The sequence below is a fragment of the Oncorhynchus clarkii genome, chromosome 30 (assembly GCF_045791955.1).
Source record: "Oncorhynchus clarkii lewisi isolate Uvic-CL-2024 chromosome 30, UVic_Ocla_1.0, whole genome shotgun sequence".
In the NCBI taxonomy this organism is placed as follows: Eukaryota; Metazoa; Chordata; class Actinopteri; order Salmoniformes; family Salmonidae; genus Oncorhynchus; species Oncorhynchus clarkii.
This window is the reverse complement of record NC_092176.1, coordinates 17585255-17601880: the sequence shown is the minus strand read 5'-3', so window position 1 is coordinate 17601880 and position 16626 is coordinate 17585255. Positions and strand designations below refer to the sequence as shown.

The 16626-nt window shown below is 44.3% G+C and overlaps 1 protein-coding gene across 1 annotated transcript; it reads right to left on the bottom strand.

Annotated features, from left to right (window-relative positions):
* Positions 1–427: 427 nt before the first annotated feature.
* Positions 428–14515, bottom strand: LOC139389772 (dispatched RND transporter family member 3). Its single transcript, XM_071136715.1, has 22 exons — positions 14289–14515; positions 9421–10443; positions 7179–7398; positions 6816–6952; positions 6495–6629; positions 6209–6369; positions 5918–6057; positions 5685–5776; positions 5410–5574; positions 5046–5207; positions 4547–4696; positions 4279–4415; positions 3997–4166; positions 3763–3893; positions 3460–3635; positions 3236–3362; positions 2994–3139; positions 2713–2872; positions 2447–2560; positions 2034–2206; positions 913–1380; positions 428–876 (listed from the first exon to the last, which is right to left on the bottom strand). Exons 2-21 carry the CDS (start codon positions 10433–10435, stop codon positions 1021–1023), a joined length of 4071 nt encoding a protein of 1356 aa, XP_070992816.1. The 5' UTR covers positions 10436–10443; positions 14289–14515; the 3' UTR covers positions 428–876; positions 913–1020.
* Positions 14516–16626: the final 2111 nt, after the last annotated feature.

Here is a 16626-nt window from a genome sequence, read left to right as displayed (position 1 = left end):
GGCATGGGTTCGTATGGTTGCGAATGTCCAGCAACCCAAAGCTTGTGTGTTCGAATTTCATAAAGAACAACTTTAGTATTTTAGCTAATTAGCAACTTTGCAACTACTTAATATGTAACCTAACCTTAACCATTTAACCTAACTCTTAACCCTAACCTTAACCCCTAGCCAGCATAGCTAATTTTAGCCACCTAGCTAACGCTAGCCACAACAAAATTCGTAACACCATACATTTTTATATATATTTTTTTTTGACATATTGTACGAATTGCAATTCATAATATATCATATTAATTATCATTTGTAACATATCATACAAAATGGATGATGGAGATCCACAAATTAGTACATACCATAAGAAACATATCATACTAATTGCAGTGTCCTGGATTTACCTGTACTATGTGACATCTACCCCTAAGTCCAGGTTGTGAATTCATGTTAGTTGACAATTCAACCAAATGTAAATCAAAACTAGACATTGAACTGAGGTATGTACCCAGTGGGATGTGATATGAGTGATATCACTGGAATAAGGGAGTGCATGACACATTCTGGCTTGCATTTCTTTATGGTACAATACCTGTCTTTTTGGATCTCAAAGTGTGGTTTCAAACTGCCAGAGATGAGGTCAGTGCTAACAACAGCAGGTCAGAGAACAGTCAGTGATTTTACTGTCAGGAACAGAATAACGTGGACAATAGATCAATGTGGACTCAACCAGTATTTCGTTACCATTGTGTCATCTCCTTTCAGCAGTAGGCTGCATCCACAGAAACCAAAGCATGTCCTGCAGACTACCTATTCTCAACAGACTATGTTCTGTTCTTTTGGGAAAAAATGATTAAACTTTAAATCATCCACACAAAGAAATATCTACTTCCACAAGATGCTTTTACGTACATCTGAAACCTTCCACCTGCATTTATAGAACAATACTACACTGATGTTTAGACCGAGCCTTTTGGTTCTGCTTACAGAGGTAACAGTGACAGTAGTAGTTGTGTTATGTTTGTGGGGTCACATGGTGACTGCTGTGTGCCAGGTGACTGGTCCTAGTTGCCCTCCTGCCCAGCACAGGGCAGCGCCAAAGGCTGTGGTGCCCAGTACTGCCAGGCTGGCCTTCAGCACGGCACCAGGAGGCCTGTTGAAGTTGGCAGGGCCCATGGTGGCCAACATGGCTGCAGTCACAGTCAGGGTAAACAAGATGGACACTGCTGTGTTAATGGCCACAATCTGGCCAAACTTAGCAAAAGGCACGATGACACAGAAAAAGAGAGGGACTGTGGAGATCACGGTGGTGACAGCACTGGACACAATGGCAACTCCCACGTGGTTTACTGCATCTAGGGACCTTCTCTGCCTTTTAGCTGACAGGCTCTGAGAATGAAAAACAGATTGATAGAATGAGTCTTTTCTCTTTATGCATTATTTCCCTCAGGCTTATTTCATTAAATATGATGACTTTTAAAGGCCCTGTGGAGTCAAAAATGTGACTTTTCTGTGTTTATATAATTCCAAACTATGAGGTTGGAATAATACTGTGAAAATGATGATAATGCCCCTTTAGTGTAAGAGCAGTTTGAAAAGACAGCCTGTGTTGGAGGGTTGGAGATTTTTGGCCTGCCTGGTGATGTAAATTAGTCAATAGACCAATAAGAAACACTTCCAAACCTCTGCCAATAACAGCACATTTTCAGTTTTCCCCTCCCTACTCAGACCACTCCCAGATAGTCCTAGAAAAATTCTTGCTTGAGAAATTGCTCTTTGCTCTTTGCTTAGAAGCTATTGTTGTTTGTTTTCAATGAAAATTGTAATAAAATAATCACAGTGAGGTACTAAATTGTTATCCAGAAATTATTTGATATTGAGATAAAAACGGCTGCAATGGACCTTTTTAGGTAAACTGAATATTGTCGAGGCAAATCCTTAATTTACATAGTTTTACTCTCTTACAGTAGAATATATAAAGGAGTGAATTCAATACCTCTATGCCAGTTATAGATGATTATCAGATTATGTGTTGTATGTACCATAGTGTGTCCTGATGTGGCTGGTATGGTCTCCCCAGCTAGCAGGTAGCCCTCCACCAGGTGCAGGCAGTAGTCCACTGAGGAGCCCACAAGGATGGACAGAGAGATGGCCTCCACGGCCCCCAACTCCCAGCCCAGCCAGTACATGATGGCCACCACCAGACAGATGACCCCTGTATTTGGTCAGGAGCTCAATGTTGCACACTGACAGACAGATGACCCCTAACCCTCCCAAGGCTAAAACCACAGAAAATACAGTATGTACAGTACAACAGTTAATGACTTCCTCTTACATTATTCCCAATAACACTTCATATCAATACTGCATCATATCTTATTATTGGAGACTTTTCTCTGCAGTCTATGTATAATGGGCCTATCTGATGACAAAGGTTGGATCAGCAGTGTCTTACCCAGGATGGTGAGGAGTATTGGCAGTAGCAGAAGCGGATGGGCAGTGAAAACAGACACAGCTGCCACACAGATGGCCAGGGACAGGAGCAGACTGCAGAGGGCGCTCTCGACACCTACAGAAAACCCACAGAGGAGGTAGTCAGTCAGCACAGGAAGGTTACATTCCCAGAAGGACTGAAATAATCTTTTAGATACATAAAAATGAAACATTTATTGATTGTGCCTTAGGTATGGAACAACTGTGTCCTCCGGCCTCTCCACTTGCCTATGATTTCCATAAAGATCTGCTTCCAGTGCTCACAGGTCTGGAAACCTCTCCGTAGAGCAGAGGACTCTGGGAGAGTCGAGAGCTGCTCTTGTAGGAAGGTCTCCCATTGGAGGAAGTCTGAGTGTGTCTGGAAAGAGGATTTCCCCTTGTAGGTGGTCTTGGGAACAGACAGATGAAAAATACATGGGCTCAGTTTCTGGCACAGATCTGGACTGGGCTACAACATTAACATTACATTAGAGGTGGTAGTATACACCACAGACAACCGTTGTACTCACAGACTCAAAGGCCATGGAGAGCCAGCTTACTCTGCCACCATGCGTCCCCACAACCCCATGGGACAGCTGGCCTGGCAGAAGGTTGGGCTCAGGGAGGGAGTGGCAGTCTGGGTTGAGTAAGGGCAGGATAGAAGAAAGCTTGTTGCCTAAGGGGGAGAGAGAGAGAGAATACATGTAACTCCTATCAAACATGGTTTATGTGTGCGGTTATATTTGTTAGACTGTGTCTGTGCAGTTGGTACCTGACGGTAGACACTGGGCTCCTCCCGGCTTCACAAGCTGTTTATTAGCACTGATAGCTTTACAGATTTGGCAGAGGTGTCCAATCTCTTGGAAGATATCGAAGTTTGGATCCAATATCACACTGCCCTTTGGAGATCATTTTAGAACAAATCAATACCACTAAAACAGTATTGATTATTGAATTACACCTTATATCGTTATTGTCATGCAGTTGGCCTCTCACCATGTCCCCAATGACGTGGTTGTCTGTTCGTTGGGTGCGGTTGACTCCAAGTATTCCAAAAACCACAAACACCATCGCACCAGTGTCAACCAGAGGACGGACTGCTGGCTGGCCACAGCCACCACCACTACAGGGGTTAAAACCAGAAGTCTTGGACCTTTTGGTTGAGGTGGAATCTTTGAAATAAGGTACAAATGAGGAAAAAAGTAACTCCCTCACATTCATAGGCAAACATTAATTAAACCAATGCAGAGCATTTATTCAGTTCTGATGTCTTCTGACTCCAGGTGCTCTCCCTCTTACCTGTGGGCAGTGGAATGTAGAAAGAGCCCTTTGTGGGTCCGTCAGGCCCGGAGCTGATCACACAGCCAGGTGGTTCTGCACACACTCGGCTGGGATGAGGACTCAGCTTGTGCTGGGCAAAGTACAACCTCCTGGGAGGCACAAGGAGCTCTGTCAACAACTTGCCCACAAAAAGCTTGACTGATTGACTAATTCACTATTCAGCCATCATCTGTCCCTCATCATTCCTCTTACCTGCTGTGCTGCTGCTCAGCCGATGCCACATAGAAGCTGAACTCTGACCTCCAGCCGTGGCGCGGATCACATGACTGGGAAGTGATCATCCAGCGAGGGTGGGGGTGGTACACACGGGACACACACACAGTCATGTGGGTGCTGAAGTTGCTGTGAGGTCCACTGTATGCCTGTTTAGAGACACCAGAAGCTATACTAAGTATATGATGGAGTTGGTTATCAAAGGTGAGATATTAGATCATAACCCAGAAATAGTGTGTTTATATTTGTGGGTCTCCTAACCTGAAAGGATGGAACTTCTCCATGCCCGGCACTGAGGCTTTTCCAGGGCGATGGCACGCTGGTATTCAGAGAGAAGCGGTACAGAGTGATAGAAGCACCCACATCCAGCTTAGAGACATACACTGTCAACAGAGGCCCTGCCATGAAAGGATACAGTGAGTGGCAGCAGTAGAGAAATAGAGGCACACATTAAAACATTGCCAGAACATTGCCACGGATATATTCATGTGAATCCTCTTTGGATATATAATACCATTTTATCCAGTACCTGTTGTGATGGAGGATATGCTTGGTGTGATTGGGCTTTGTAGAGTTGAGTTTGAAGGGCTCTGTGTATGTTGCTGAGCGTGAAACCCAGGCATGGAGGGGGTTGTATGGGTAGGGCTGTGCAGAAGATGTGGTTTCTCCATGAACAGACCTGCAGGAAATATGACACTTCGATTCAACACTTCAAATCAAAGCCAAATGCTCAGCTGACCTTAATATCCTGATACATGCAATGGCCTGGGAGTGTTGTGAATGTGGGCACTGAACTCGAGCATGCAAATATCCGTAGGAAGAAAAATGTCATTGAGTCAGTTCTTATCAGGAGTCAACTGTAAATTAATATCCCAGTTTAAAATGAATTATAGCATGTCATATGAAGACATTTACAGCCAGACAGTTGCAGGACCTGGGTTTAAAGTTAATTTGGATTTAAAGTAGTGGAATCGGTTTACTTTACACCCATCTGGGTTCCATCACACAGATTGATGGCGACATCTCACCAGAGCACATGTGGCAAGAGATGCCCTGGGCACTGAGGTTGTTCCTCAGTCCCAGTAGAGTCTGGAGGTTGGTGTCTGGGCGAAATAGTAACGGGGCATGAGTAGCCGGCCGCAGGAGGCAGCAGCACCCAGCAGACAGCAGCAGGACCAGGATGTAGATGCCTATGGGCAGCAAGACAAAGACTGGCCTGTGAGAGAGCCAGGTCAGATGGGGTAGATCACTGAGGGGAGAGGCATTAGATTACATTGCTTTTCTGTGAGGAAGAGCAAGGGATAGGCAATGCAAAACACTTAAGTTGAAAAAGGCATATGGGCATCATGAGATGTGATTTTCCCAGCCCCTGCAGACAGACAGAGCCCTTACCTAGAATGACTTTGCGTTTCTCCACGGCTGGCTCTGCCACCCAGTGCCTCAGAGCCCACTGAAGGTTAGCGCTGACCACGCCTGCAGTCCCCCGCCCTGGGGGTGAGAGCGAGGTCTCCACTGACAGGGACAAAATGGCTGCATCTACATCAGTGTCACAGGAGCCTAGATGGGACAGGATGAGACAGAGAGGGGGGATGAATAGTGTCAGGACTCTAGTACCTTTCATTCTCCTGCCATTCATTTGTGCAGCTCTGTCCAGATCAGAATCTCACCTGGCTCCATCTCCACCGACAGGAGTGCCACATCTTCATCCTCATCTGACAAAGGACTGTGACTAACTGACAGTCCTGTAAGTGCTTTCCACCTTTAAAATAAAGTGCATCAGAGAGATGCAGCTTTAGATCCTCACTTTGTTCACAGTAGGAAAACAGAATGAAAAGGCAAGCAGCACAACTGTAGGAACTCTGTTCTCTAGCAAAAAAAAGGAGGAAAGATGGAATCACACCACTTGAGACAGGTGTTCTCCTGGGGGTCAACACACTGGGTCCAGATACACAGGGCAGCGGGCATGAGGATGGACACCCAGAGCCAGCAGCAGCTGACAATGAGGGCCATGAACAGGCCAAAGTCATGCACTGCCGGAATCTGTTTGTAAGGGTAAAAGACCTCAATATCACAATACATTTACATTGTACTTTTCATATTGATACATACTGTATACAGACAGTATGACCTCAGAGCTATCCATTCCCTTTGGAAGGATTATGCGATATGGCCTGACAATATTTCTGAGTACCTGTGAGAAGGTGTTAGCAGCGTAGGCAGCTGCGGTGGTGAAGGAGGTGAGAAAGGTGGCTCGGCCAGCAGTTTTCACCGTGTACATCATCCTCTGCACTGGGTGGACCAAGTGGGAAGCCTGTCTGAAGGTACTGATGAACACAAACACATCATCCACACCTGGAGAACAGTAAGAGGGGAAACAGAGTAAAGAGCGGCATGTTACCTGTAACAGATGTTGTTTGTTTCTCAACCAGTTTGACCATGAGAGAAATTCTAGAGTATATTTTAATATTGTCACTAACCAATACCAATGATCACAAAGGCTGCAACTCCATTGAGGATGCCAAGGTATCTCACCCCAAAGACCACATGGTAGAGGAAGAGAGCCACCTGGCAGCTCAGACCAATGCTAGTGAGCCCAAAGAATGTCAGGAACACTGTAGAGATGCACCAAATAGACTGGGTGGGAGACCTCATGTTCATGTGGTATCAACATTCTAAGAATAAGATACTTATGCTAGCTTTTATCAGATACTATGTATGACAGCAAAATAAGTATAGGAAATGTTAGAATAACATGCATGTAATATCCAATGCAGGTGAGAGAGTGCATGGGAAATTACCTGAGAAGGAGGTGAGGACATAGACCAGTAGAGTGATGCAGCCCCCACTGATCAGCGCCAGCAACATGTCTCTGTGGAAGGTCTGTCTCACCTCGTTATCAAACAGCTCTGTGCCCCCATACAGCACCTTCACCTGGCTGGCATCACACAAACCCAGAGACGTTCGTAGTCAGAGAGGGAATGGAAGAATAATGTGTGGGTGTCATGAAAGGAGGTACTCTTTTGATGTGCTTAATTTCAATTGGTCTGGAAAGCGGAGACAATATTTACAAAGTCAAGTCTTGGGGTAAATGAAGAACAACATCAGTTAATCTCAATATTGATGGCTCTTTTGTTTTTTAGAGTTTATAAGCCATAGCCCACCTGGTGGACTGCTGAGCCAGGATGTCAGCGTACTGAACCACAAAGTTCCTGAAGCGCTGCCTCTGCTCCTCAGGCCGGTCCTGGAGGGAGTAGTATGAGGGCAGCGGAGCTCCGAATTGGATCTCACTGCGCAGAAGAGAGGAGGAGAGCCGGTCAGGGGCCAGACTCTCATCCACATACCAGTAGAACTGTGGGTGGGTAATCGCTAGACTCAGAGCACCTGGGAAGAGAAACACAAGTGAAGATCAAAGTTGTAGTCACTGCCAGATCCCTCTGATGTTTCAATTGACCTCCCAAAATAAAATGAAGGACAAGCTCCCTACTTAATCATGCAGAGCAGTGACTATACCAGTGGAGGCTCCTCAGAGGAAAGGGAGGACCATCCTCTGTGATAATAAAAATCGTAAAACATAAAAAAAAGTTTGTGTTTTTAGATAAAACTGTACTAAATATAATCACATCACCAAATAATGTATTAAAACACTATTTTGCAATTAAGGTCTACAGTAGCCTCAACAGCACTCTCTGGGGTAGCACCATATTGTAGCTGGAGGACAGCTCAATTCCGTCCTCCTCTGGGTAGATTGACTTCAATACAAAACCTAGGAGGCTCATGGTTCTCACCCCCTTCAATAAACTTACATAGGTTGGAGGACGTTTTCATAATTACTATCAGAGCTCTATAAGAGCTCTTACAGCATGAACTGACATGTTGTCCACCCAATCAAAGGATCAGAGAATTAATCTAGTGCTGAAAGCATAAGGTACAGCTAGCTAACACTGCAGTGGATAAAATCTAATAAAATGTTATTTGTCACATAATACAACCGTATGCTTGCGTACAAGCCCTTAACCAACAATGCAGTTCAATAAATGAAGTAAAAAATAAAATAAAAAGTGATACAATAAAATAACAATAACGAGGCTATATAAAGGGGGTACCACTACTGAGGTAATGTGCGTGTAGGTAAAGGTAAATTTACTATGCATAGATAATATGCAGTTAGTAGCAGCGGCGTAAAAAAAGGAGGGGGGTCGATGTAAATAGTCCGGGTGGCCATTTGATTAATTGTTCAGCAGTCTTATGGCTTGGGGATAGAAGCTGCTAAGGAGCCTTTTGGGCCTAGACTTGGAGCTTCGGTAGCGCTTGCCGTGCGGTAGCAGAGAGAACAGTCTATGACTTGGGTGACTGATGACTGAATTTTTGTGGTTAGTAGTTAACTCAAAGAGAGAGAAAGACAATAGTTGAACAGTTTTGAACAAATACATTTCTTCCCAAAATGGAGAAGCGAGAGAGAGAGAAAGTGCCATTTTTCAATTTCAGTTTCACTTACTTAGCTAGCTAATGCAGCTAATGTTATTTAGTTTTGCCTACTGTTATTTAGTTTTGCCTACCCTGCTCAGACAGAGGGATGCTATGTTAGCTAGCTGGCTATGACTATCCCAACACAACACTGGAAATCTTCCAAGTCAAGGTAAGCTTTTGGTTTGACTAATTTACTCTCACTGGGGCCTGCCGGTGTAACTGCTTACTGACTGTACACTGTAACGTTACTACATGATTGTAGCGGGTTAACTAACATGTTAGTTCTATTAGCTATGCTGACTATGATGTTGCTTTATCTAATATGGAGATAACGATGTAGACTGTGTGTAGTGGTTATGATATGGTTTGGCTTAGAAAGGTGTTTTTGCCTGGTCACATACAGCTTATGTGTTGTGCATTGAAGTCCACAAGCAAAGGGACAAGGGGAGAGAAGGAAAGCGCATAGATGCATGAAGGAATACAACGTGGCTGCTATCAAAGTGAACTATGTTTACACATGATCAGGGGTGTATTTATTCTGCCGAAAAACGTTTCTTAAATGGAAGCAAGCGGAACAAAACGGGGATAAACAGACCTGAATTTGTCCAATAGAAACTGTTGGACTAATGATTGCACCCTACTGTATATCAGCTCGACCTGTGTGCATCTACATTGTAAACTTTCATACATAGGCTAGGTTGTAGCTACCTCATGATGGATATAGGGAAAAGTAGAGTATCATGTAGTAGATTAAACCTATCACAGTTACATTGAACTGGGTGAATGGAATATGAATGACAGTCATCCAATATGCTGTAATAGAAATAAGGCCATACCCATGAAGAAAAAACAAATGTCTTTGCGGATCTTAAACGGCACTGATCACCACTGGACTGTACCTACAGTAATGCCAAGTTTTATGAACCTCAGACTCACCATGGATGTCAGCCAGGTCAGGTCCCATGCCATCATAGTAGATCCTGCCTCCCCGTTCACTGGGGAAGAGGTAGGAGAGGAGGGAGCTTGGAGGGGAGCAGTAGGAGGGGCCCAAGGGTAGGTCTCTCAGGACCTCCAGAGGCTTCCAACAGAACTGGTGGAACTGGGGGTGCTGCATGAGCAGGTGCTCTATGTGGTGGATGGTGCGGAGACGCTCTGGGGTAAAGATGTTGTTGTCCCCCCCACCCTGAGCTACAAACACCAGCTCCATCCTCCACAGGGCTTGGCTCTGCAGGTATGAGTAGTTGGGAGCAAACCTGCGCATCCTAGTGCGAGATCTCTCACTGTCTCTGTCGCCCTCTTCCCCTTTGGACTCATGGCTCTCAGGTTTTCCTAAGTTAGTTGTATTTTTATCCTCCTCTCTTATCTTTGCTTTACCAGCCCTTGCCTCTATATGCCTCTCAGTCTCTTGCTGACTCAGGGCAACTCCTCTCTGTTGCATAACTACTCTTTTGAACGTGTGGTTTTTCAGAGATTTCGAATTCAGCCCCCCATGTGATGTCCAGTTGGATGCTTCATCTCCCTGCCTACCCAGTCTGTCCAACAGCAGCTCCTGTAGAGCAGTGAAGTCATAGTGGTCCACGTCACGCCTGCGTCTGTCCCAGGACCCCAACTGAGTCTTTATGGCAATGGTGAGTGCATCAAACCGCTCAGCGGAGAAGTGGCTGTGAACCTCAAAGGCACTGTAGGAAAGGTCTATGTCCAATGGGGGGCAGTATAGGAACATGTAGGCAGAGAGGGCACAGGGAAGAAAGACTCCAACTCCCAGGACCACCCCACTCACCCAGGGCTGTGTGTAGACCCAGCCCACCGCCCCCCACACTATGCTGCCTCCAGTGGTGCTGCTCCCCCCATTAATCTGTGTATCTGACTCCCCATCTTCCTCGTCCTGCTCCTCTTCCTCCTCAGCATCCCAGCTGCTCTGGAATAACAACGGCTCGTCTTCTAAGTCCATGGCAGCGCCTGTCAAACACACAGAGTACTTCATCATCACTCACTTTCCTAATGTAAATCCTCTTCTGTCCTTGGACATGAAGACATAGACCTAAACTATAGGTGATTTACAGAGCAAACATAATAGTGGTTTCAGGATATTCTGCAGTACACAGGCAACAAGGGCACAACAATTAAATATGTCCCTCAACAGCCAAGACACACAGGGTTCCTATTCAGCTCACAGAAAAGTAAAGGGGAGAATTTAGGAAGAAGATGGACCTTGTCTCAAGGGCCCAAAGCAGTATATGGTCTGCTAAGCCCACCATTTAAGATGCTGAATTGTGGCTGGTGGCTTAGAGAGAGTACTGGCTGCAATTTGATTCCTCTCACTCCTTCCTTCAGTGTGTGCGAAAACCATCTCCCCTTGAGTGCTCGGTGGTGTCCTTGTCCATATCAGCAGTCGACTTGGGTTCGGCTGATCTGCAGCAAATTAAATCATCTCACTTGTCTAATTACTGACAGGGGAGAGAGGTGTGGAATGTAAGATAGAGGTGTGGAATATGTTAGGTGTTTTATGCCTGGTGATAGACAGCTTCTGCCTGATCGTGTCAAACTATTGTTCCTTCCTCTTCTCACTCCGCTGCAAACACAAGATAATGCAGTGACTTGGTATTCAAGTGGAAATAGTCGTGTTAAAGGAAAATTGGCAAGTCATCGACTATCTTTAAAATAGAGCTCAAGGGTCATCTAGGTGGGGCAAGGGAGGCCAAAAGAGCGGGAGCATCTGTCTTCAGCCTGGGTCTTGAATATTTACATTTCCGATAAGGTAAGTGTATTTGGATCGACTGTTCATTTGGTGGTTAAGTAAACCTATGGCCATTGATCAAGAACCAAGATAGGCATTATGATAATTTGTGTAATTAGCTGTTATCAGCCGTAGTAGGCTATCTATTCAGATTTGCAGCTGCAATTGCACATAGCCACAAATACACTATATTCAAGGAGATCACCATGACAATGGGCTCCTGAGTGGTGCAGCTGTCTAAGGCACTGCATCTCAGTGCAAGAGGCATCACTACAGTTCCTGATTCGAATCCAGGCTGTATCACATCTGGCCGTGTTTGGGAGTCCCATAGGGCGGCGCACAATTGGCTCACCATCGTCCGGGTTTGGCCGGGGTAGGCCATCATTGTAAATAATAATTTGTTCTTAACTGACCTTCCTAGTTAAATAAAGGTAAAATAAAAATATTAATGAAAGAAAAATATGAAATAAAACATTTTTTAAATAAATAGAGCCCACCCAATGCCATGCCATTGTTCAAGACACAGTTGGACATCAATGTTCGCGTTCACTGAGAGAACAGAGCAGTTGAACATCTGTCTGCACTGGGAAAACATCTGGGTCTGCAACCCCTTCAGAGGACAAATTTATTAGACACAAGATCAGTCCGTTGGGAGGGGAGAAGAAGAGGGTATAGAAGAGAGAGGAAGGGAGGGAGAGAAAGGGGGGAAGGGAGGGGAATGGAGGACCTTAGGCTGCAACAGTCACCCATCAACAAATGATGATCTCCTGTGTGATAAAAGGCAGCTTTGTGCTGTTTGATATTCAAGGCAGTCTAAATCCGCTAGCTCTGTACATTTCCATAACTGCCTTGTTTGTCTCCACATCCCTGGAATTTCTGATCAGTTGTCGTGAGACACCATGCTGGCCCCTCATACTTACACCACTCATCAAAGACTGTTATGCTATTAAAGCAACGTTGTGCATTTCATGTTAATGGTCGTTTGCTGGTTGAGTGCACCGTTACACAGACATAGTGTAAAGTAGACCCTCCCTGGCTCCCTCCACCAACAGGCAGATTACTGCCATGCCTCCTACAGTAATCTGTCTCTGACAGGCTCCTGGGACACATCATTTTCCCCTGTTAATGAATTCAGCTGCGCCGCTTTGCCAACCATACGATATCTAATGTACATTAATTATGAGAGAAGCCTCAACTGCAGGGTAACGCTCCCAGTGCTGAACCAAGAATGAGGAATGTGTTGACAAGCTGAGAGAATCGTTCAACTTTTCTATTTATTCTCAGTGCTTGAGAGCGGAGGGAGTCAATTTAGACTGTGCAGGTGGGGAATAAAAATAGAAGGGAACTTGGTGAAGACTGGCTTTATGGACAACAAAAGCATTCTCCCATCTGTTTCAATCAGCATGATTCGGGAACTCTTTATCCTTCTAGTCTTACTCACTCCTTGGGCTGACATTTAGTTTCAGCCCCATATTGTAGAGCTGCTGTCCAGTAGAATGTATAGGTTATTTTCAACTACAGATTTTCCACAGCAAAAATAAATTAATTTGATGAGGTCGAGAATTTTTTACATTATTGACAATGCTGTGATATACCAATTGCCCTGATACAACTAATCAAAAAGAAATGTGTTCTGTCCTTGTCTATTAATGTGATGTATTATGTCAGGTCTTATGTTTGTGTGACCCCCAGGAAGAGTAGCTGCTGCTTTAGCAACAACTAATGGGGATCCTAATAAAATACCAAAATACCAACTCATATCCTTATGTGAATAAACTTTCTAAAGAACTCAATATGTAACTGTTCCACAGACCAAATGCTATTTTTTTGAGTTGACTTTGGAGTGTGAAGCACCAAAGACCAGGGTTGAATGTCAGTTGGTGACTATTGCAGTTGTGTAGCAGTGTGCTGTTTTCTTGGTACTGTGCAAACTGTGTTAGTCTCATGTGGACCTGATGTGATACTATAAACACTCCCAGCATGCCATCCAACTAACTAACAGACGTATAAAGCTTTTCTTTCTTACTTTCTGTGTGTGTGTGTGTGTGTGTGTGTGTGTGTGTGTGTGTGTGTGTGTGTGTGTGTGTGTGTGTGTGTGTGTGTGTGTGTGTGTGTGTGTGTGTGTGTGTGTGTGTGTGTGTGTGTGTGTGTGTGTGTGTGTGTGTGGGTGTACAAGCATATCGAAAGGTGGGGGTAAGGGGGGTACATAACCTTCCTTACTGACAACAGCTAAAAATAGTACACTCCCCTCTGCTTTCCTTCCTCCCCTCCTTCCCTCTTGTTTCATCCTCCCTCCATCTCATCCAATATGGATTTCACACTGTTTCTCCTGCCCCACAGATTCAGCATGGTGTAATTTCACAGAGCATGCAACACCATTTAATACAGGGACATTCATCTCAGCCCAACACTCCAAAAAACAGACATTGCTTATGTATGAGCACTGAGTATCACTACAGGAGAATCACTGAGGGCGATGCCTCTATTCTTCACATATCCCCAGGATATAAAGGTTCAGCACAGTGCAAGTGTTAAGACCTCACGCTCTCATGCTCCTTTTGCACCTAATGATAGTAATTTGTTTGATATTTGCATACATGGATGACCCCCTCAACAAATACAAGTACTGTAAACCTGAAGTTGAAAGCTCACTATTGCTGCTACACTTGCGTGAGAGATGGTGGGTGATTGCAAAAGACAGAATGATTGCCTGGAGATCTACAGGGAAATTTCCTTCAATCTAAGAATTCAAATGCAATACCATGTGAAGTTTGACAACAGACGAAACCAATGCAATCTTTGCCTGGTCCTGGGTTTCTTCAGAGGTCTCTGAAACTTCTCTATCCACCTGAGAGCTCAATTTACTGCAGCTGTGCTCTTCAGAAGCTGCAGGCAGAGTTGACCTTTTGCTGCCACCTATTGACTGTGTTATTTGGCTTAGTAAATGAGAGAATGACAGGATAATGCCATGCTCAGTTGTTGTTGTGGTGTGTATTTGATTATTCAAGCATCTGTAATATCCAAACAAAATATACATTTAGTGTATGGCAGAGCTGGGGAACCTTACCTGAGCTTGATGAGTAGAGGTATGAACTGATGGGATGTGCAGCCCTATGGGGTCCTCTTCTGAGGATGCAAACCTATGCTGAACAATTTCATTTCAAACTTGTTCTCCAGATGCTCTCTTAATTTTCTCTGTTGATCCGTTTTATTTTCATAGTACTCTAGCTGCACGAGGGAGAGCGACTGCACCTCAGCACAGCCTCTCCTACACAAGATTTATGAGATCTTTAATTTGCTTAATAAGTCTTGTCTATCATCATTTTTTTGTTTTCTCCCTTTCTGCCTTTCTCTTTCTCTCTTCCCTCCCTCCTCTGTGCCTGGTTGTCCAGGCGACGGAGTCAGTGAGAGTATCAGTTCTTTCACTCTCCCAGCAGCTCCTCTCTCTCAATGCTTTGTTCAAGCTCCTCTCTTGACTGACTCACCAATGGGGAGAGGAGGGGAGGAGAGCACAGCCCTGAGCATCAAGGAGACTATGTCTGACAGGGATAAATCTCATCGCAGCCTAACAGGTAAAGAAGAAAAAGGACTGACTCTGATTCAAGCTCTATTTTTCAGGAAACACGTGCCTAAAATGAAGGTTTTGCCAGGAGACTGCAGCAGAGTCCCCCTCTAGTTTGAAGAGGATTTTGTTGGTATAGTCTGGCTGGGGCTCTGTGAGGAGGAAAGGGGTAGGAGGGGGGTAGTAGAGGAGGTAGACCAGAGTAACTGGATACAGTGGAAGACGAGGTGTAGGCCATATCATTTCCACCCCAGGAATCTGAGCCCTTTAAACATCTCTTATTGTTTTGCTCCCCAATTCCCTGCTGCATTCACATCTAATGAATTTTGTTAAATGCAACTCTCAGAATGTTTTAATATATTTTTTATTGAACCTTTATTTAACTGGGCAAGTCAGTTAAGAACAAATTCTTATTTACAATGACAGCCTACCCCGGCCAAACTCTCCCCTAACCCGAAAGATGCTGGCCAATTGTGCACCGCCCTATGGGACTCCCAGTTGTGATACAGCCCGGGATTGAACCAGGGTCTGTAGTGATGCCTCTAGCAGTGCCTTAGACCGCTGCGCCACTCTGAGCTTATTCAATATGAAATTCCATTTGTGATTGAGGTGATTTAGTAGGCTGCTATGATTGAATAATATGATCAGATAGGGCTGCTTGCTGTCACATCACTTTTCTTTGTTACGATACAGTGATGGTTTTACATATTCTCTCCACTGTTTACTCAGCTGATTGTGCCCATTTGTCCATGTACCGATACACTACACTGGGCGTAGACCTACACTACCGTTCAAAAGTTTGGGGCCACTTAGCTTTCCTTTCAAAAACAAGGACATTTCTAACTTTTTGTTCATTAAAATAATATCAAATTGATCAGAAATACAGCGTTGGCAATGTTAATGTTGGAAATGACTATTGTAGCTGGAAATGGCAGATTTTTTTATGGAATATCTACATAGGCATACAGAGGCCCATTATCAGCAACCATCACTCCTGTGTTATAATGGCATGTTGTGTTAGCTAATCCAAGTTTATAATTTTAAAAGGTTAATTGATCATTAGAAAACCCTTTTACAATTATGTTAGCACAGCTGAGAACAGTTGTGCTGATTAAAGAAGGACAGTTTTGTTGATTCTTTAGACTAGTTGAGTATCTGGAGCATCAGCATTTGTGGGTTCGATTACAGGCTCAAAATGGCCAGAAACAAAGAACTTTCTTCTGAAACTCATCAGTCTTTTCTTGTTCTGAGCAATGAAGGCTATTCCATACAAGAAATTGCCAAGAATCTGAAGATCTCGTACAACGCTGTGTACTACTCCCAGAGCATTGCGAACTGTCTCTAACCAGAATAGAAAGAGGAGTGGGAGGCCCCGGTGCACAACTGAGCAAGAGGACAGGTACATTAGAGTAGATAGTAAATAGAGTAGAGTAAATATTATGCGCAAAACACCAGTCTCAACATCAACAGTGAAGAGGCGACTCCGGATGCTGGCCTTCTAGGCAGAGTTGCAAAGAAAAAGCCATATCTCAGACTGGCCAATAAAAATAAAATATTAAGATGGGCAAAATAACACAGACACTGGACAGAGGAACTCTGCCTAGAAGCCCAGCATCCCGGAGTCGCCTCTTCACTGTTGACGTTGAGACTGGTGTTTTGCGGGTACTATTTAATGAAGCTGCCGGTATTCCCATATTCTTTTTATCAATCACTTCTTCATCCATCTCAAACTTTAACTACACTGAATAAAAATAGAAATACAACATGCAACAATTTTACTGAATTATAGTTCAAATAAGGAAATAGGTCAATTGAATTATATTCATTAGGCCCTAATCTATGG

Excerpts from the sequence above, each read along its gene's own strand:
- LOC139389772 (XM_071136715.1), bottom strand. The coding sequence starts at position 10,435 with ATGGACTTAGAAGACGAGCCGTTGTTATTCCAGAGCAGCTGGGATGCT. Across the intron at positions 7,399-9,420 it reads TGACCTGGCTGACATCCATG|GTGCTCTGAGTCTAGCGATT; the intron begins GTGAGTCTGAGG and ends TTCTCTTCCCAG. Across the intron at positions 5,208-5,409 it reads GAAACGCAAAGTCATTCTAG|GCATCTACATCCTGGTCCTG; the intron begins GTAAGGGCTCTG and ends TGCTGCCCATAG.